Genomic DNA, 23,075 nt, shown 5'->3' with positions numbered 1-23,075 from the left:
ATCTCTTTTCTTATATAAACAAAAAACTTGTTTTTCGGTTCCAATTTTGGGTTACAAAATTTTTTAAATTGGGCTATCAAACTAGTTCAGGACATGACATTCGAAAATCTTGTGGCCTAGGCATATAGTTCGGATAGACTAAATTAACAGAAAATGTGCACAGCTAGATTTCGTGCGAGTTTATTTTTGCTTCTCAACATTCGATGAAAGAATTTTGAAGTTGTATGTACTAGTACATTATTTAAATATTGAACTTTAAAGAAAAACAATTAAATTCTTTTTTTAATATAGTATCTAGAACTATAATTCACATGACCTTTTTCTCTTCTGAAGCCAACTAACAATTAATGTGGCAAACAAAAAATTAAAACAAGTCAAATTAAATTTCTTTGTCAAAACTCTGAGTTTGGGGACCATTCTTCAAGAAAACTTCAGTTTACTTGATTTTAATTTTACAGAAAGGAATAAGCTTCTGGCTTTGTAAAATGTATATCTTGATAAAGTTTGTGTTGCCGTTGTGCTGTAATATATTTTTGACGTTTGAAGTCAATTTTTAAGAAAATTGCTTCTACCTTATAATTTTTTTTAATAATGTACACAATCTTTTGATGTTATTTAATTTATAAAATAAACACTAGTTTTTGAAAAAAAATTGTTTTTTTTGTTAAAAAAAAAAAAAAAACGGCAACACCGTCAATTTTTAGCACACAGAGATTTAAATATTTTTTATTACCAATGAAAATTGCTGGTGTTGCAGTTTTGCAGCGACACACATTATTATTACGCGGACAAAATTATTTTTCCGGTTTATCTTCATCGACAAGGTAAAAGCTTGTATTAAGTACTTGAATTAAGTATTTTAACTGTTGATTTCAATGAAAAATTTTTCTTTCAAAACCAATTTTTGATCAAACACAAAAGTGTCAAGAATGGACCAATATAGTTTTTTAAAACGCTTATAAATAGAGTTCGCCAATATAAAGGTCTTAAAATTTAGGAACAATTATTAGTAATTAGGTTCTGTAATTCAATATGTTGAATCTTTTAAAAAACTTAAAACATGGATGCTTGAAAACAAGGTAAGCATTTTTCAAAACCTAAAACGTTTAAGAGGGGCAATGTGTCGAAGTTGCACTTAAAAACTATAAGAAAATGCTTAGCAAGTTATCTACTTTTAGTTTAGCCTAAATTTACTAAATACCCCTATATGCGACGCTATAAACATCGAATCACCGAAATCGGATCTTAAGTTTGCTTTATTCGAGTTAAAACAATGCAAAAAAAAATAAAATTTCTTGAATTAAAAAAAATCACTAAATTGTCAAATAAATTGCTCGAAATTGCTTATATTAGCTGTGTTTTATTTTCCTCGTGATCCGGATCAGATCATTGTTTTACAACAGAAGCAGGATTTTGTTTTGTTATTGTTTTACAAATAAATCAATGATCTGATCTGGATCACGAGAAAAATAAAACACAGCTATTGTCTTTATGCTGGTAATAAATCTATGGAGTTTGGTATTAACAACATAAGTCCAAAATCGTCGTTTTGAGATAAATGCATTTTTAAGTTAAAAAAATTCCTCCAAATCCAGTTTTATCTAATACAAATATATTGGAATGCAATTATTTTTTAAATAATAATATTTATACAAATAAGGTAAAAAAAATTTAATTTTTAAGCGTATTTATATGTTTTTAGTGAGATATTTATGTTGTTTTGACCAAACTATTATTCGTTCAAGAATAAGATTATTTCAAGTGTGTCCTTAATGCCAATATTGGAATTAGTTTTTTTTTTTTAATTTTTCGGACTAACCGCGTTTTACTTTTGTTTTTTTTTTTAACGAATCAATGGATTAAAATATTTCTCGTCATTTCCGTCATTGATCAAAAAAGCAAAGGAACTGAGTTGTGCTGTTTTGACCAAACAACTATTTAAAAGTCTAAACATTTTTGCTTTGTCAAAACAGCGCAAGTTGGAGTTGAGCCATTATGATAAAACATAATTTTAGAAAAAGGAGTTAAGTGTGTTTGGGGCCATTGAATATCTTTGGAAATAGTTTACTTAGAGTTACGCTGTTAGGACCAAACGAAAATAGATTTTTTTTCAAATAGCTCTGCATACTTAACACATTTTCGAAAAAAATGGACTTATGCTTTTAATACCAAAAACCATAGAAATAACGTTTGAGCAGAATTAATAGCAATATAAACATTAAATTTTTAAGAAAATTGACTTTAAACCGAGAAAAATGCTCATATTATTGAAAAAAACTTCCGAAAAAATATTTGTTCAAAGCAAAGCCGTACCGATAAATAGAAAAACTAATGATTCCAATCGATTTCTCAGGCCCGAAATAAGGGAAACAGTCAAAATCAACTTTCACAGTGTTTAATAATAAACCAAAATTTGATGAAAATTTCCTTTCTACCAATTTATTTGCACACGACTGTAAGTTACTAAGCCAAAAAGGGTACGGATTTTTAACTTTGTAACTTACTAAATTGCTTTAGCAATTTACTAAATCGTTTAAAATTTTGCGGTTCTTTTTTAAATTTAATAAGGGTGGCATTCATAGTCGTCAGAAAAGTTAAATTCTGGAATGCACTATATGAAAGAGAATAATCGAATAATGTGTTAATTGGCTTTCTAAAAGACCTTGCACCCTGGCGGATTATTCGAATATAAAAAAGTATTCTTACCTTTTATAAAATCCACAGCCATTTCTAATCCATACGTATCCTTATCACAATCATCAAGAATATGAGCACCTAATGTAAATGGTAAAAGCTGATGTTCATTTATTTGGTCCAATGTGTAAAGCATTGCCTCTAATGCTTGAATACCGCCCTGTGGCATAATCGGTCCGCATGTTATGCTATCTTCCCTGGAATGCACCATCATTAGGCCTCCAAGCACGACGTCACCCTCCACAACCGAAGCATGCTTCACAGGCCATAACGTTGTTGTGTTACCAAGGGTCAAAGTTGATATTGTAACCGGAACTGAAGTAGACGCTTTAATTGCAGGCGACATAATTTGACCAGTTTTGTTGTTTGAATAGAACAAAATTGCACTTTCGACAGCGGCAGTCATGTTGGTAAGATTATTTTGAAAATGTGAAACATTTGAAACTATTTCTTCTATAACATTGGGCTCTCGAAAAGAATTTATTCTTGCAAAATCACTTTCAGATATCGTGTTGTCTGATTTAATTGAAACTTGCGTCGTCGTCGTTGTCGTAGTCTTTGATAAATGATAGGAAATCATGTATGGGCTTGGTATAATTGGAACATGCTGTGTTGCTTCGGTATTTTCTAATCTAATCATTGTTGATTGAAATTTGATATCACTTTCTTTCGAAGAAGAAGGACTCACAAAACTCGAAATTCTTGATGAAATCGTTTCCGTACCTTTGAAACCATCTTGTTCATAAAAAACTTCTTTCTGCCCTACAGAGTTCTCCCTTAATGAAAAACCAGCTCCTTCCGGCTGTAGCTCTGTTTCAGACGAGGTGGGTGAATTTGTTGTTGTAGGTTCATCCCATTCTGTTATCCGTGTTGTATCTTCGTTTGTAAAATATGAATTTTTACTGTTCGGTGTGGAGTTTGAGTTAGATAAGACAAATTTTTGCAAGGTTTTTCCATCAGCAAAAAGGACAGTAATAGAAACGAACTGAATAAAAGAAAATAAACGATATTCCATTTCCAGTTAGTAAGTAATTTTCTCGAATCTTTTTTTTATTTTGGTGAATTCTTTTTAACGATTTTTGTATCTATATAGATTTTTTGCAATTTAATTGGGTGTGTTATTTGCTAACTCATAAAGCATTCTTTTGTTTGTTATTTTTCTTTTCGCATGATGTTCCGTAATTTATCTCAAGACTCTCGATCTGAAATTAAAAGATTTATGGGTATTAAAGATCATAGAATTGGTATTCTTAACTAAATTATTAAGATAGATATGTATTTGAATTTAACTATCTTTGTGAAATCAGAATCCAAGCAGGTATATTCAATTTTGCATTTATATGACATCTTAACATTAAATTTGATAGGTAGGTATATTATGCATGTAGACAGTATTTTTTTTTTTGTTCTACTAACTACTAACACATGCACTCATGAATCATGATGAACCCTCTAGCCTCTAGTTGTAGTTTACAGCTTGCTCTTAGCTGACTAGGACTACATCAAAGAATCTGAAGTGAAAAAAAAAAAAAAAAAAAAAAACAAAACAAAAATAATCTAAAATCAGGGTTGTAATAATATCAATTTAAAAAAAATGCATTTGAAATATAAAACAATATTTATTGCAACAGAAAAATGCTTGCATTAAACAGGTATTTTTGAATAAAAAAAAAATATTGCAAATAAAAAATTGTCTGCATTAAAAAAAAATCAATGCAAAATGTGTGCAATAAATATTGTTTTTTATATTCGTCAAATTAAGAATTTTGACTATTTGGCCTTACAGCTTCAATATTGTATGATTATGTATTGATTTTCAACCCCTATTTATTATGACAACTTAAAATTTATAAAATTAAATTAATTCATCCCCAAAATACAACAAAATTGATTAAAATATTTGAAAGAAATAAATACATTCATACATACACATGTATTTTGTTTTGCTTTAAGTGGCAGTCCTTTAATTTAAGGGAATGTTAAACGACAATTTAAGATTAATCAATATACCTATCTCATGTTTTTTCCTTCTTGTGAATTTCAACACACAGTTTTTATATACATAAATTCCTCGGTTCATTCCAGGACAAAAACTTTAATGTTTTTCTCAGGGTCTCGTAAGCGCATATGTTACGATAGATAAATTTGGATTCTTTAATGATACATGGATCTAAGATGAATCTAAAACCTTCTGTGCAGAATAGGGTTTATAAAAAGGACCTATTGATTTTCGATTACTTGCGTGTCTGTGCCCACCAGAATTAAAAGTATTGCTATGAGGTAGTAAAAATTTAACAAGAATGTAAAAAAATACAATAACAAAAAATTATTAAAATAATTTTGGTCTCGTTAAATTTAATATCACAATTGTCAATTATTTTTGAAAAGGGGGTAGGTACTAATCTCATACTAGCTATGTATTTGATATATACAATCTTACATCAAGATACCAAAAATGTATTGTACCTATACATATTACTTCCTTCCGACAAAATACCGATGCACGACAATACCACAATACCAAAAAGTATGCTTGCAAACAAAAGACGAGGAAAAAGATCTCGGGATGGAATTCAGAGTGAAATTTCTGTTATTTCTCCCAGAATACATAAATACTAGCAAATAACTCAGATGCCGTGTTGAATTCCAATGTGCACTGTGTGTTAATGTTATATTGATTGACCTTAAAAAGAATTGAGAAACGTTCCATGCATTGTGTTATTTCATTTGGTTTGTTTAAAAAAAACATATCTTTTTTAATATCTTTGTAGTTCAGTCGAATAATGGAAATTCTCTGTGATAGGTAAAAGGGAGAAATATAATCAGTCCAGAGGCAACAAAAGCCCCATTTTACAAGAATTATTTTTAAATACATGTTTTTTTTCTTCAAATAAGTTGATAATAAGTTGTGGGATTCAAGTTTCGGAGATCGATATAATTTAATTCGTTCGCGATCGAAAAATTCAACTGAGAATTTAATTTTCAATTCGATCGCTAATTTTATTTTTCTGGTCTTTGAAAATAAAATTTGTGTTTGTGAATTAAATTTTTTTGGAACTGAAAAATCAATTTGTTCAAGAATTTATCGTAGAAGATCCATTCGCGAACCGATCGTAGATTAAAATAAAAAAAATTATTTGTAATTTTTATACACTGAGCCAAAAAACAACGTAAAATCAATCTACCACTTTGAATCAATGGAAAATCACTACATTTTTAGCCTAAAGTGGAAAATGATTGAATCAAAGTAGCACACTTTAAATCAAAGTTGTTCACACATTAAATCAAAGTTGTTCACACATTAAATCAAAGTTGTTCATACATTAAAAAAAATAAAAAAAGTAAAACTGGCATCCGCTGGGGATCGAACCTGCTATACCTGTGTTGACAAGCTTGTGCTTTACCACTGTGCCATCTCACTTATAAAAATTGATGTGACAAACTGTAAGTTAAGCACAGGACGATTTTTTAGAAAATTAATGAATATATTTTTCCACATTGATTCAATGTAGAACGGATTAAAAATTACTATGCGTTTTTTCTCTGGGTGTATGTGATTTTTATTAGAATAGAAAGGTTTTATAAATATATTTATGCACTACCGCTCTAATCAAAATATGTCAATACAAATGATTTGATTTGATAATTGGGCCTATTCGGTGAGATCTTTTATTCTGCTATTCTGTTATTCTTTTATGAATTTCCATACAAAAATCTAATCTGTCAAAAAATCTTTTATGATTTTCATATTTGGTATTCGGCATACACAACATAGTCCAGCAAAACAACAGATGGGAAAGAGCAGCAAAGAACAAAGCAGATTGGCAAACCTTGGGGGAGGCTTATATCCAAATATAATATATTTATAATATGAAAATGAAATATAATATACTTCAAATATTTTTATCAATTAAAAAAAAAAAAAAAAAATTGAATTTAGATTTATTAATATAGAAATAATAATAATTAAAATTAAATCTTAAAAAAAAATTTTTTTAAACTAATTACCTAGTTTCATGTTTTGTTTAATGGATCAATAAAGCTTTTAATAATATGTACATTAGGGTGGGTCAAAAAAATCGAAATTCTTTTTTTTGATTTGGTACTCCGAAAAATCGATTGCTAGACCCCTCTACAATATACACACCAAATATGAGCTCTTTATATTAATGAGAAGGTCCTCCGCTTTGCAATTTTCCATTTTTACATCAAGCTTCTACTAAAAAAAAAATATTTTTTTTATTAATTGACTTTTTAGCAAATTTCTTTTCAGATTCTTGTAGGAAATTGAACGCTCTACAAAAAAGGCCTTCAACACTTTTTTCGTTTATCTAACCGTTGAATAGATATTTGAGGTAAAAAAATCGAGAAAATCTTTAAAAATTCGTTTTTTGGTCTTAATTTTGTAACAAACTGAAAAATTATAATCATCAAACGCGCAAGACATATTCTTGTTGGAAATTGACTGCTCCACAAAAAAGGTCTTGTTAACTTTTTTCATTAATCTAACCATTCTAAAGATATTAGAGGTCAAAGTTAAAAAAAAAATATAAAAACTTTTTATATTTTTAAAAAAATTCCAATTCACTGAAACTTCATTATTTTCAAATTAGCAAGATATATTCTTGTAGGGGCTTAAACGTTCTACAAAAAATTCCTTGGAATCAAATTGATTGCTTTAACCGTTTAGAAGATATTCGTATCCGAACCAATGCTCACTGATTTGAATAGTTTTCTTATGACCCGTATGAATTGCGATTTGGATACGAATATATTCTAAACGGTTAAAGCAATCAATTTGATGCCAAGGAATTTTTTGTAGAACGTTTAAGCCCCTACAAGAATACGTCATGCTAAATTGAAAAAAAACGAATTTTCAGTGAACTGGAAAATTTTTTAAAATATAAAATTTTTTCATAATTTTTTTTAACTTTGACCTCTAATATCTTTAGAATGGTTAGATTAATGAAAAAGTTAACAAGACCTTTTTTGTGGAGCAATCAATTTCCAACAAGAATATGTCTTGCGCGTTTGATGATTATAATTTTTCAGTTTGTTACAAAATTAAGACCAAAAAACGAATTTTTAAAGATTTTCTCGATTTTTTTACCTCAAATATCTATTCAACGGTTAGATAAACGAAAAAAGTGTTGAAGGCCTTTTTTGTAGAGCGTTCAATTTCCTACAAGAATCTGAAAAGAAATTTGCTAAAAAGTCAATTAATAAAAAAAATATTTTTTTTTAGTAGAAGCTTGATGTAAAAATGGAAAATTGCAAAGCGGAGGACCTTCCCATTAATATAAAGAGCTCATATTTGGTGTGTATATTGTAGAGGGGTCTAGCAATCGATTTTTCGGAGTACCAAATCAAAAAAAAAAATTTCGATTTTTTTGACCCACCCTAATGTACATATACATACATATAATAATACACAATCTGCTATGAAATCTTTTACGAAGTTCGAACTGTCAAAAATTCTTTTACGAATCTCATTTTTTGTATTCATCAAGCCTTAATCTGTTATGAAATCTTTTATGACTCATAAAAGAATAAAAGACAGATTTTTGTTGCTTTTATCATAAAAGATTTCATGAAAGTAGGAAATTTTCAATAAAAGTAGGGTTTTTTTTTTTATATTTAGCTTTGTTTTATAAATAACTGAGACGGAGGTAAGTTTTTTTTATTCATATAATACCATCAAGCAATTAAAAAAATAAAGTTAATTCAGATACGACAAGTGACAGATCTAATGCAAAACTAAAAGCATCAACAAAACACCAAGATCAATTCACCCACTATTCCGTCTTCAATCAAGCAACTGCCACAAGGAACGGTCGTCCTCGCCTCGCCTCGACGCGACGCACGTTTCAATCCTATTTCATCTACAAGAACTACCACCTCCGTGGAACAACTTTTTCACTTGATATAAATGAAGAAACACCATGTTTATTTAAATTAATTTATTTCATAAATAAAATGAAAACACATATTTTACAAAAAATAGGGAAGTTAACAATTGCATTTAAAATGTTGCAATCTTCTATGAGCACTTTGTCCAATGCCCATGTAATAGGGTTGGTTTTGTAGCGGTGAGGTAGATATCTGCTTCAGATTGTTAATATTTTGCGAAATGCAAGATGCACGCGAATCTATTTATTTACTTTAACACAAATTTGCTGGATTATCTACGAGAAAATTCAATTCACTTTACTTTCCACATTTTGATTTGCTTTTGTCTTTGGGAATGACAGATGATAAAAGATTTAAGTTCTGTTTGCTTTGTTTATACCAGATTTTCCTTTTCGAAGTTTCATAACAGAATTTTATAAAAGTTCGAACTCCTGAATACCAATTACAAAAGATCTTTTATGGTTGAGATCTTTTATCATTCATAACAGAAAATTCATAGGAGAATAAAAGATTTGGCAGAATAGGCCCAAATAATATGATGGGATTTTTCTAAGTCTTTTGACAGTCTGAATCACTACATATTATTATTGTATAAACTAAAAACTAAATTTGCAGTTGCAGGAGTTCCCTCTGGAACTGTTTAAGGATCACAAAATCAAGTTTTTTTTAAGAAAACAAACTACTATATCTCAAAAACCAGAGCTGACCAAAATTTTTTGAGTTCGGATTCAAAATCAGCACAGTAAAATCCATTAGAAAAGTATACTTTTGTGCTAGGGAGAAAGATAAATGAATTTTTAGAGATCAGTTTCTTTATTATAAGATATGTCAAACCTACTTATTTTACTTAAACTAAGATATCTCGAAAAAGAAAAGAGATATTGAGAAAATTAAAACTGAATTCGAAAGCAAAAAATAAGTTCTTTCATAAACCGTAACAATTTTTACTGAAAAAGATTACATTATGCCTAAATATTTCTTCGAAAACAGCAAAAAATGGGTTTTTGAGATTTTCTAACGCGAATATCTAAAAAACGTGAAGTGCTAGGCCAATTCTGACTCGGAATTCGGATTTGGAATCAGTACACAAAAGTCCCTTAGAAAAGTATAGTTTCATTAAAAGGAGGATCTCTTTGCAGACCAGTGAAATCATTGTTTCACTGTAAATTTTCTTTTCGAAAATAATTCTTTGAGTCATTTATAAAATCGATTGGTATCGCATTTCTGTTTCTAATCGAATTAGAACATCACAAAATATCTATTTGAAAATTTTTCCTGATTAATTTTCTTGATCGCTATAACCGGCCCCTTTGGTAAAGAAACTACAGATAATAAATAAATATAATATAATTTATAAATTATATTTATTTATTATTTGTGCTACAAGTATACAAAACAGATTCCAGCATACTTACCAATTACCAACTTGTGTGCCAGAAAAGCAATAGTAAACCTTACATTTTTAAATGTGCACCAAAGTATAGCACTCATCCGTTTATGACAGTTTCGTCAAATTCTTTTTTTTTTTTAATTATCGATTTACTTTAATCTGCTTTTGAGTTTAAAATATTCAACAATAATTCTTTCTTCCACATAATTTTTACATTTCCGGAACCCAAGAGGTCCTGAATGTGTTCATTGGTTCGTTTGTTGTATTTATGTTGTATGTCGTCGTCGTCGCTCGTCTCCAGGTCCTCATTTTGTTTATTATCCTGTTAGTAATGTATTCTGGGACACAACCCACAATAGCACCATGCCCATCGATCTAGGGAAACCGGATGGTAAGGTCTCATTATTCTTATATCCTTGTGCTAAACATTGTACTTTAATGTGACAGGGATGAAAAAGGATATGTTAATTTTGTTAGAAGACATTATAGAACATATAAGTGGAAAATGGTATATTTCTTACCTTCCCCAATTTGTTTTTTTTTTCCTGAAAGAGACTGTGATTTCCTGTTACGTGAGTCCTTAAATATGCAGAGCACATCAGAGAGACATATTTGTGTGTTTTGCGTGGAGGTAATTGAAAAATAACGATTTTTCCACGTTTTCCCTTTATGATTGATAAGTGTGAGATTTTCTTAAAATTATTTTGTATAGCAGTTCTTTAATTTTATTAGTCTTTGTATGCCATATAATAGATACATATACGATGTACAACATATCATTGTTACAATTAAATACAGCAGTTTTACATACAGTGCATAAAGTTTTATGTAGTCTTTATGCAACGTTACATAAATTTCTATTTATAAAACATTTTCTTAGTAATTATTGTTATACTAGGTTTGTGTCCAAATAAGTACTAAAAATGTAAAATTAGTACTTTCAATTACGACAAACAACTCCATCTGTCGATAAAATAACTCCATCTGATTCGAAAAAAAAAACAAAAAGTAAACAAAAACTCCAAAATTTCTCGTAAACTATAAAAAATACCCCAAATTTCTTATTTTTTGTTTTAGTTTCATTTCAAATTGTTCACTTAATTGCAAATAAAATCCAAAAAATAAATTCTTCAATGAAAAAAAAAAAATACATATTCAAATCATTGATTAGATTTTAAGATTAGAATTTACAAAACAAAATGCTATGTTTTCTTTTTTTGATAATTACTCGTATATGATGTGCAAATGACATTTAAGCTAAATATATTCTTATTCAGGCTCTTAACAACCTTAAAACGCGTCTAGCTTATACAAACTCTATTAAATGTTGCATACATTTTATAAATAACAAATTTGCTGTTTGAAGATATTATGAACATAATGCTATGCGTTGTCTATGATGAGTTGTTTATAAATAGGGCTGATACTGATAGAGTTCCTATACATAGATAGAGATTTCCACGAACAGCAGTCGTGTATTATCATGCACTTTTGTATGGACTTTGGGCCCAATTTCAACATTGCTCAACAGTGATGAAACGTATGTCAAATGAAAGGTCTTGAGGAGTACTTTAATTTATTATATGGGGTAAAGTCGAAATCGAGCGCAAAAGTGGTGTTTTTGACCATTTTATAAAATAGTACTCAAAATGAAAAAAAAAAATATAATTAAAAAAAGTGGCAACACTTACTATAAAGTGTTTCATCTTTTTCAAAAGCTAGACATCCCACCTTTAATTCAGTACTAAAATAAAAACTAAGGTAAAATCAAAATATTTAGTACTAATTTGTTTTCACTTTTTGTGAAATAAAGCTCTAAAATGACTTTTTTAATTCACTGCACTATGAGTTAATCAAACACTGAAAACCAAATAGTTTTATCTCTTCTAGTTTTTAAGAAAATCGAAAATTACTAAAACTTCATTTTTTCCATAAGATTTCTTACGCTTACTTTTCTTGAAGTTAACGAAAGAGGAATATATTAAGTTTGAATAAGTGACACCCAAGTCTCCTATTTTCTTCAATTATTCAATCTGTGAAAATAGAACTAATCCTAATACTTACAGTCATAAAATCAATGGGATATGAAAGCTCTTTGTTGCATTTTTATGGCAAGTTCAAAATAAAACAAGATATATATCAAAAACAATCAGTTATGTATACATACAAAATTATTGAATTTTTATTTAAACATAGGTAATAACTTCTTGATATAAATACCTCGTTTAACGCATTCTCATAAACATATTGAACAAACTGTGGTCGACTTGCAGGAAGATCATTTGCTAAAATATGGCGCCTACTCCGCAAAGCTCGTGAACACAGACACATAATGCACCGATTTTCTGTCATTGCTGATTTTTTTCTAATATTTATTTCATATACATATATTAATTACTTTATATTTATTATACCTACTAATTCGTTTTACCTTATTTACAATTAAAAGAATTAAAAAAAAGAACAAAATTGAAAGATCATGGACCAAATCGCAACCGACATTTTGTTTATAGAAAATAAAATTACTGTTATCCAGACTAGAGCTGTAACAAATTGTATGTATTTGTTACTAAGATGCGGGTATTCACATCAGTAAAGAGTAACAAAATGTTATTTTCTAAACAATGTCGTTACATACTCGAATTTTACGTAAGATTCTTTAAAAGATAGTGTTTTTGATTTTTATTTATATAAATGTTTAAAAAAATATGTTTTAAATATTATAATGGATGTCTTTGTTCTTTTTTCAATGTATGTTTAGTATACCTATTGATCAATGATTTATTGAAATATATTCGTTGTCCTTAAGATATTTAAGAAATCTGGCCTGTGTTATACCGTTTTCATTCCATTATAATTCTAGTCTAAAATATGCAAATATAACTAAGTAAAATAAAATATTTGAAGTACCTACCAAACGTACATCGTACCATTCCAAAACTAAACGCTCGAATTATACTAAAAGTACGAAACATACGAAAGTAACGAGTAACGATATTATTGATACTGGCACTAGAACCAAACCATATGCCATTGATTTTATAAACTGTAAAGCCCAGTTGTACAAATATTTAATCCGTGGTTCAACAACTTTTACCTTCTGAAATCGGTTTTAAGGTTCCAGTTTAGCACTAGTGCAAAGTCCACATATGTAAAAATAGCCCCATCCATGTTTGAACCGAAGTTAATCCGCAGCTATTCCGCGGAAATCGGTGGGTTAAACTCGTGATCCGGGGCTGAACCACGTTTGTACAACTGGCCCTAAGTATTAGGATTAGGTCTATTTTCACAGATTGAATAATTGAACAAAATAAGAGACTTCGGTGTCACTTATCCAAACTTAATATATTCTTCTTTCGTTAACTTCAAGAAAAGGAAGCGTAAATACTCAGCATACAAAATCGTATGGAAAAAATGAAGTTTTAGTAATTTTCGATTTTCTTAAGAACTGGAAGAGATAAAACTATTTGGTTTTCAGTGTTTGAATGATTGATAGTACAGTGTTCACTGCACGTCATTTAAGAGCTTTATTTCTCAAAAAGTGAAAAAAAAAAAATTAGTACCAAATATTTTGATTTTTCCTTATTTTCTTACATTTTTTTATTTATAAATCATTTTTATCGAAAACTATTAATAGAAATAACTTTATTTTAATAATGAATTAAAGGTGTGATGTCTAGCTTTTGAAAAAGGTGAAACACCTTATAGTAAGTGTTGCCCCTTTTTTTAATTATATTTTTTTTTTCATTTTGAGTACTATTTTATAAAATAAAATGGTCAAAGCACCACTTTTAATATCGATTTCAACTTTACCCCCATATAATAAATTAAAGTACTCCTCAAGACCTTTCATTTGATTTGATTCATTTCATCACTGTTGAGCAATGTTGAAATTGGGCCCAAAATGCCCATGGTCCTTTAATACTATTATTAAAAGCTTTATTGATCCATTTAAAACAAATACATAAAATTAATTCGTTTTAATATTATTTTTTTTTTTTTCAAAAATAAATTTCAATTATTATTATTTCTACATTTATTAAATTCAAATTTAAAAATTTGTACCTGCATATTTTATTTTTTTTATATAAATTTAAAGTATATTATTGCAGGTAAATATATTATATTTGGATATCAGCCACCCCCAAGGTTTTCCAATGTGCTTTGTTGTTTTGCCGGACTATGTCAACTCGCCATCGATTCACCTGTCTTCGAACTCGACCGACGTGAGCCGTCCCTGCTTTAGGGGATAGTATACGATAACAAAGGTGAAAATTAGAACGGATTCTTGTAGAGGAGTCAAATTAAGGATGTGAAAAACCGGCCGATTTAAACAGGTTTCGGTGTTTTTGATTCGGTCAACCGGTTTTTTTCTGTTTTTTGTTCTCCCTGCTTAAACCGGTTTTTGCGAAAAAACCGAACAACAGAAAAAACCCACTGTAAAAAAACGTCGAACAAAAAAAAGATCCGACGAGACAAAAAACTGAAAACCCTCAAAACTTTCATTTCCTCTCTCAACTAACGATATAACTATAAATTTTCATTCATATTTAGCTTAAAAAACTCTTCAAAACTCCTACTAAGAGTGGATTACGAACTCTTATAACAATAGCAAACTAAAAAAAGCTTTGCTTAGGGATTTTCTTCGAAAAGTTTTTGTTTTGGTTGACCAATTAAGTTAATTTTTTTTGCTGTCATATCAAGCAAAAAAACCGAAAACCGGTTTTTCTAAAAACCGGTTTTTTTGGCCCGTTTTAAAACCGGCCGGTTTGATCAAAAGAAAAAAAACGGAAAAACCGAAAATCGGTTTTTGTACTAACAACCACCATCCCTAAGTCAAATACTGTCCATTCTTAACGTGGTCTATCTGCCCCTGTTAAGAAGAGAGGGGTAATTTTCTAAAAAATGACTCAAAATAAAAATGACAAAAAAAAAATATTTAAAAATTCAAACTTTTTGAGTTCGCGAATCCCTTGAGAGGCAAAATATTTTGGCGACCCCATCACACAATGTGTCAATATGTTTAAATATCTGTATACACTATACACCTTGAAAACTCGATCTAATAACATAGATTTTGCTTATTCGCGAAGAATTTTTATCCCGTATTGCACATTTTATTTTGTAAAGCACTTCCTGCTTACAGTAATGTCCAGTATTTGTACCACATGTTTAAGAAAGAAAGCTCTCGCGACTTCGAAATGGATTGGATACAATGTTTTGCTTTTTGTAGCGAGGGTGCCAAAGCTTTGACTGGCAACGAAAGTGGACAAATTGCAAAATTTTAACTCATATTGCTAAACTTGTCATGAACACACTGCTTCCTTTATCGACAAGTTCTTGCATCGCAGGTTCTGCCTCCAGAATCAAATGATGTTTATCTTAAAGATGTGACCAGAGAAGTGAACTTTATAAAACACAAGGCCTTGCAAATTCGACTTGAACATCCAAAATAAGATCCTCCAAGGAAAAGAGGAAAGCAATATATTTGCGAAAGACAAAATCAGAGGATTTCTCGGAAACCTTAGGTTAGGTCCGTGTCTCTACAAGCAAACTAATTTGATTCTTTTCTCTGCGTTCAAAAGATTCTTGAAGAAAATTTGTCAGAAGAATCAACATTTATCAGCTCCTTAATTCCTCTTATCGTGCAGAGCTTATTAAATTTGGATATAAAACTTTTGAGTTACTTTCCAGAAATGGAATCTGAAATTTAAAAATGAAGCTAAGATATATTTTAAATCCTTTCTTCAATAATTCAGTTGAACTTGCTCATCTATCATCTGTAAATTGAAAGAAAACCTTATACATATATTTAGCTGCAAGTGGTATGCTAATGAAGAGTATTCTGAGCTGGCAAACGAAGCTTAGCGGTTGTAAGTGCGCTTCGCCACTTGATACCTCTGAAGGCACATTCTCATTAACAGGGATAGGATGTTGTGGACCTAAAAACTTAAAAAAAGGCAAAATAAAACTCTAAAAAAGGCATAAAAAGGCATTTATTGAGAGAAAGCATGTATGTAATATAAAAATTAATTGTAGTAATTTTGAACAATCATGAGTTTTTTTAAATTTTCTGGTAACAAGCGCCTGCGATTGTCCCTTATTGGAGACTTTTCACGAGTTGATTTTTGCGGTGCGGCCAAGCTTTTCAACTCGTGTGAATAACGTAAGCTGCAAATCGTGCGACATATCGCGCGGCTAAAATCGACTCGTGAAAAGTCGTCATAAGTGCTTTAAAGGAGCTAAAGATTAAATTAATTAATTAATTAATTAAAGCACTCGAAATCACCCACTTTAACATTTGCCGGGAGCTCTTGATTTGTGTTCCCATTTATTACTCAATGTACTTGTTCAACTCTCTCGAGTCCCTTATTGCCCAAAAAAACTGATTTGTACTTCTCAACAACATCTTTAGCGACTGCCCTTTTCGCGGCTTCCAAATCTCTCTTGATTTTCAAAATCTGAGGAACTTTTCCAATCGAATATTGTAAATTGAGAAAGTTAGCTTTTGAACCCTGATACGTATCGGTTGCAGGCCGCGCAATAGAACATAGAAGGCATTAAATGTTAGCAATAGCAGACAAACAAGTTGCATAGGTAGATCCTTAATATAGATATATTGAGTAAGTTATCTTTTTGTTTGTATTTGAGTGTTTTGTGTGTAGGCATTACTTTGAAGACGCTAAAAAGATTTACAAAAAACATACAAAAAGGCAAAAAAGGCAATAACAAGAGAAAAGGCAAAAAAAGGCAAAAACGTAAGAAAAGGCAAAAAAAAGGCAAAATAAAATACATATATTTGGCATGAGGGGGACGTGAAACGTGTTTGTTTTTAATCTATAGTGTCGTACGATTGAGCAAGAAAAAAAGGCAAATTCCACAACATCCTATCCCTGCTCATTAATGTTGGATATCAAAACTATGATGAGAAATAAGCTTAATTTGGAAAACAATTTATTCGTAAAATTATCAAAGATCAATCCAAGATTTCAAAATTTATTAAAAACATACAAGCACATTTTCGCACTGAGAAATTTTATGTTTTTTTGTTTTTATTTTGCATTTTTTTTTTTTATCAATATTTTGCTTGCGGCTGCGACCCCCTTAGGATCTCTTAGCGACCCCCCGGGGGGCCGAGACCCACACTTTGACAAACACTGTTCTACAGTATTATATTAGCTCAAAGAGAATTCTCACATTTGTTAATATTAATTACATTGATATTTCCAACTTTCCTTTATAAATTAAACTTTGTTATCAATGTCAACAAAGATTTTTCTTGACTTAACTTTTTTGGATCAAGTTTATTTTTAAGATTAAATGGCTCTAAAGTGTTAGGTCAACACAATTTTTTTTAAGAACTTTCATTTTTCAACAGCATATGGATATTAAAAAAAGATCTTATAGATGATGTTTCTACATCATTACTTTTTTAAAATAATAATATTCAGATTTACAAACAAAAATTGAAACTTCAATTTCATTTTCCTCAAAATTACCTTTTCTGTATTAACCCCTTCGTACCTGGCGGCGCACAGTGGTGCCATTGGTCGTTTTTGGCGTCAAAATTCATTTGCACGGCCATTTCTGGACGAAAAGCCATGAAATTTGGTACACTGAATGATAATAGTATGTAAAATACGAAAAGGCTGCAATAGATTTTTTTCGACTTCAGATTTGAATTTATAACATTAAAATCTATTAGAAAAGTATATTTTGGTTTACGGAAAAAATAAATAAATAAATTGAAACTTTTCATTATATCATGTTTTCTAATATATTTACTTAAAAACATACATAGTTGGCAACCATATTACCGCAATATTTTCAATTTCTTATGAAACATAAATAGAAGAGATCTCAAAATTATGCTATTTAAAAAAAAACCATGAACTAGCGTAATAAGGGGTGTAAAAGTGTGTTTTACTAATTTGGCATTTTTTGGACTTTGTTTTTAAAGTTTTAGATTTTTTTTTTTAAGAATATGAATCTATGAATCCTAAATCTAAGATCTGAAACCTTTTTGTCATGAATTTAGCCCAATTACTAGCTTATATACTGTTTTGAAAAATGATTTTAACGCTCATTCTTTCATTTTGGAGCCGCCATTTTGAATAAAAAAAAGTTTGCAGCCTTTTCGTATTCTCAATACTATTATCATTCAGTGTGCCAAACTTCATGACTTTTCGTCCAGAAATGGCAATGCAAATGAATTTTGACGCCGAAAACGGCCAATGGCACCAATGTGCGGCGCCAAAGAATTGTTCAATGACTTTGGTCTGTTTTTTTTTCCATACAATGAAGCGATATAATGAAATAATAAATTAAATGACATTTGATGCTAACGGAGAGTGAATAAAAAGAAATGCTCTTTAAGGGGTAATAACACCTTGTAAACCATGAAATCGAGTGTCATATTCATCAGCGTATAAAACAAAGAAGAAATATTATTTTCTTTTGGTGTTTGTTTAGTTTAATTAAGTATATTAATAGGTAACAGAATAGGCTAATGTTAAATTTTTTATTGATGTGAAATTTTTTAAATGGCGGTGTAGTTCAGGATGATAGTAAAATTCTGTGCTCCCATCGGGCGACCAACTAACTCCTACAGTTTTTAACCGATTGGGCTGAAATTTTGTGCGGAGCTTAAAAATACTATTCTCTAGTGAAGTACATAGGATTTTTTTGAAATATTTAAATTTAACGATTTTTTGGTCTTTTTATTAACGAATTTTGTTTTTGGAATGAAATAATTTTTTCAAACTAATGCCATTTCTTTAAAAATTAATATTTCAAAAAAATCCTACGTACTTCACTAGAGAATAGTACAAGAAGTGGCACCTACTTCGTTTTCTTCGGGCACTGTCCCTAAAGGATCAAATCTGGAAAATCTTACATTGCGGTGGAAGAAGAACAACTTGGAATTGAACGCACTGCAGTTAGCTTTTTCTGCTGACGAGTCACTGAGCAATGAATTTTTGGACCTTAAAACGCCAATACAGTTCTTTTTGTATTCAAGCACACCGGGTGTGAAAAGTGTGACATAGCTTTATGCTACCCGAAAACAAAACATTTTTTCAGAAATTTTCACCTGTGTTAACTGATATAGTTTTTTTTTTCTTTATTACTCATTGTTGCCTACAAGCTACATACCATTTATTGTACCTAACATAACTGAATAAATTATTATGATTTCCAAAATTTAAAACTTACGTATTTTTTATATGCATGAAACTATATAATTCTCCAATTCTTTTTTTATTCTGAACTCATGAATTTTGTTTTTAATTTTAATTTTCCCTTTTATTATTGGCGATTTAAGTTTAATGGAGAGTCAAAAAATTGGACCTTAGAGCTTAGACCCAATTTATTAGCTCTCCATTAAATTTAAAATCGTCATTAAATAGGGAATTTCAAAATTTTTAAGCATAGTACATACCTACTTCTGGCGAAGTGAACATGAATATATCTCCACATGCGAATATTTGACATTCGTCGTTAGTACACACTTCAAGTTTATTCATTTCATGAATACGCACACAATCAACAAAATACACACATTTCTTTTTTTTCAATTCCCGTATATTTTGCACGTGAACTACTTCATCGCTCGTGAAGCAAAACTGTCCACTTTATCCTCCAATAAAGTTCACAGGAAAGTTCACGGGTGAACACAAAATAAAAATTTGTATGGATTGATTTTACACGAATGACTTTGAATAGAAATAAAGGGCCCAACCCATAGAATCCGTTGCGTCCGTTCCGTCGAAGTTTTCAACTGACAGCTCGATAAAATACACACGTTCTTATGGGAAGCGACCCATAAGCGACGGATTGGACGGAAACGGACGGATTCGACGGAAAAAGTAGCCCAACTTTCTACTTTTTCATCCGTCGTATCCTTTGACATTGGTTGTCAACAATAGATCAGTTCGATTTTCTGCTTCTGAGTGCACACCGGGGAATTTTAGAACTAAGAACTGAGTTCTTTTCTTCTCAGATTTTATGAATTGTGAACTTTAATTGTATATTTGTGAAGAATATGTAATAGAAGTAATATTTCATGATACATATATCTAATAAATTATATCAATTAAATACTCAAATTCTGTTGTAGAGTTCAATTTTACTATGCCAAAGTCATACCTACAACTCATAATTTGTTATAAAAAATTGTTTTTAACTGAAGAGCAAGTATCTAGAGGAAATCTAGTCGTGCATTTTATTTTATAAAAAAAAAGAACAACAATAATAGTTGAAAATTTCTTGCATCAGAACTTCCTTAGTGCACATTCAGCGATAAAATATCGAACACACCTTGGAATTTGAAGTGAGCTGTCAAAAAGCAATCCGTCATACGACATATTCTATGGGTCACCCCTTTCTGTCCCATCCTTCAACTTCAACGGATGGATTGACGGAACGGACGCAACGGATTCTATGGGTTGGCGTCTTAAATGTTGGGGCCTTTAATGTTGTTTCTTTAGGTATAGTTTGTCCTAATGTTCTTCAGTTTGTTCGATTTTGACATAAAATCATGCGAGCATATTTGTAAAAATCATTTAATTTAAGATTTTTTCTCATTTACCAATTCAAAAAATAGCCACATATCTATGAATGTATATGTAATTTATGTTTCCGATAGAAAAGTTTTCATTTTATTATACCCTAAAAAAAGCGTTCCCGTACATGTCCATAACTCAAAAAGTGAGATTCAAATGGCTTAACAAAAAGTCAATTCATTTTAAGTATATTTCTTTTCTTAACACCACTTATACACAATATTTCTTATAACTTTGTACAATGTACATCTCTTACAAATCAACATATTAAATTCTATTATTATTTACACATTAATAAAAGTTGCTCCAAGAAAAATGACGCATCGTACAAAAATTTCTTAAAATGTCAATATTTTAATTACCTAACGTACAATTGGGCTGCAAGCAGTTTTTTATGTTGATAATATATAGATTTATCATTCCACACCTATTTTTATGGATAAATATATTAAATGTATGTTATAAATTAGTTTTATTTTCATTTATAACTTATAAGTAGTGCACATCAATTAACCGTCATTCTGGGAACGCTTGTTTTGAGTTGAAATTTTATTTTTTTGGTGATATTATGATCAAAAGTCGAGGCCGCACTGTTGTCCAAAATGACTTATCTCGTTGCAAAAATCATAACTTTTGAACGGATTGAGGTAGCGGTACAGTTTTTTTTTTAATTTGAAGGAAATTTCCAGGGCTGTTACACCAATGAATTTCAAGAAAATTGTTTTACAGGGTGTTTAGGAATCATCGGCCGAAAACCGATTTTCTTAAAAAAAAAAATATTTAAATTAAAATTGGTATGCCATTTTGTAGAAATCACTAATTCACATCTAAAAAAAGTTCAGATTACACTTTTCCATGATATTACGATTATAGAGAATGCCAAAAAAGTCGGTCCCGGAAGTCCGTCTGTCTGTCTGTCTGTATAAGGATCTACAGCCTAAACGGATGGACCGATTGACTTCAAATTTGGTATGTAGCATTTTTTGGAGACCCTCCAGAGGGGTTTTTGGAATTAATTTTTTTGGGCCAAAAATAACGGTACTTGTCATACACCAATTTCAGTAAAGCTGTAATTGCTCAAAAACGGCTCCAACGATTTTGTTTAAAAAATTCAAATGTAAGTTTGAAAACAAGGTCTATCTTCAAATGAAAAAATTTTTTTTGGAAAATCATTATTAACGGTACCTGCCATAGAACGGTTTTTTTTAAATCCGATATTCTCCGAAACGGCTTATTCGATTTCAACGAAACTTTTTTTCAAGAAGCACTTATATAACTCAAATATAGGCCAAAAATAAAATTTCAAAAAAAATAATTTTTGGATTTTTAAAAAAATTTTGAAATTTTTTTTTGAAAAATAAAATTTTCGAAAACGCGACATTGTATTTTTTTGAAATTTTGTTTTTAGATGCGGATTAGTGATTTCTACAAAATGGCATACCAATTTTAATTTAAACATTTTTTTTAAAGAAAATCTGTTCCTTCTGCCTTCATTTTTTTTTCAAAGTACAAAATCTCGGCAGTGCGCAAGCATGCGCAGCTAAATATTTTTATTTTGGATCAACAATTGATTGGTACACATACCCTATTCGGCTTAATGCATGGAACCGAATGGATTTTTTACGGTACCTGCAATAAAACCGTTTTTTTTTCAAATCCGATATTCTCCGAAACGGCTTATTCGATTTCAACGAAACTTTTTGTGAAGAAGCACTTATATAACTCAAATATAAGCCAAAAATAAAATTTAAAAAAAAATAAATTTTGGATTTTTAAAAAAATTTTGAAATTTTTTGAAATTTTGTTTTTAAATGTGGATTAGTGATTTCTACAAAATGGCATACCAATTTTAATTTAAACTTTTTTTTTAAAGAAAATCTGTTTTTGGCCGATGATTCCGAAACACCCTGTGAAATAATTTTATTGAAATTCATTGGTATAACAGCCCTAGAAATGTCCTTCAAATAAAAAAAAAAAATTGTACCGCTAACTCAATCCGTTCAAAAGTTATGATTTTTGCAACGAGATAAGTCATTTTGGACAACCGTGGGCCGCTACAAAATAATATTCACAATCTTTGAATTTTTCAAATCGCTTCATTAATGCCTGAGATATGACCAATTGTCTATAACTCACTCTCTCTTTTAAGCTTTTATTATAAACAATTGGCCATATCTCAGGGATTAATGAACTAATTTGAAAAATTCAAAGACTTAATTGTCTTGCTAGACATCAGTTATAATATGTATTTACTAATTTTGTTTAAAACGACACTTACCGATTTTGAGATAGTTCCTTTTGTTTATAAAATTTCAGGAATTTGCAAAAACATTGCAGCTAGATTTATCATCCCCAAAAACATATAAAAACACTCCCATATTGCGTGTATCTTAAAATCTATAATCAAAGCGGGTATAAAGTTTAAGCTGAGTAGGGGTATAGTTTTTTCAAATTAACTCGAAAAATATGGGTCATATAGAAAAATTTATTAAGATAAAAGTTATAGAAAATAAAATTGT

At 29.9% G+C, this 23,075-nt stretch overlaps 1 protein-coding gene across 1 annotated transcript in view; it reads right to left on the bottom strand.

Annotated features, from left to right (window-relative positions):
* Nucleotides 1-23,075, bottom strand: part of LOC129917141 (metabotropic glutamate receptor 2) — a 644,700-nt gene that overhangs the window by 493,239 nt on the left and 128,386 nt on the right. Inside the window, exon 2 of the mRNA XM_055997521.1 lies at nt 2,707-3,896. Coding sequence (XP_055853496.1) covers nt 2,707-3,709 — 1,003 coding nt within the window. The 5' untranslated portion in view covers nt 3,710-3,896. The remainder of the gene's footprint in view (nt 1-2,706; nt 3,897-23,075) is intronic.

The sequence above is a fragment of the Episyrphus balteatus genome, chromosome 1 (assembly GCF_945859705.1).
Source record: "Episyrphus balteatus chromosome 1, idEpiBalt1.1, whole genome shotgun sequence".
Classification (NCBI taxonomy): Eukaryota; Metazoa; Arthropoda; class Insecta; order Diptera; family Syrphidae; genus Episyrphus; species Episyrphus balteatus.
Note: the sequence above shows the minus strand (reverse complement) of the source record. Positions and strands in the feature narration are given on the sequence as shown.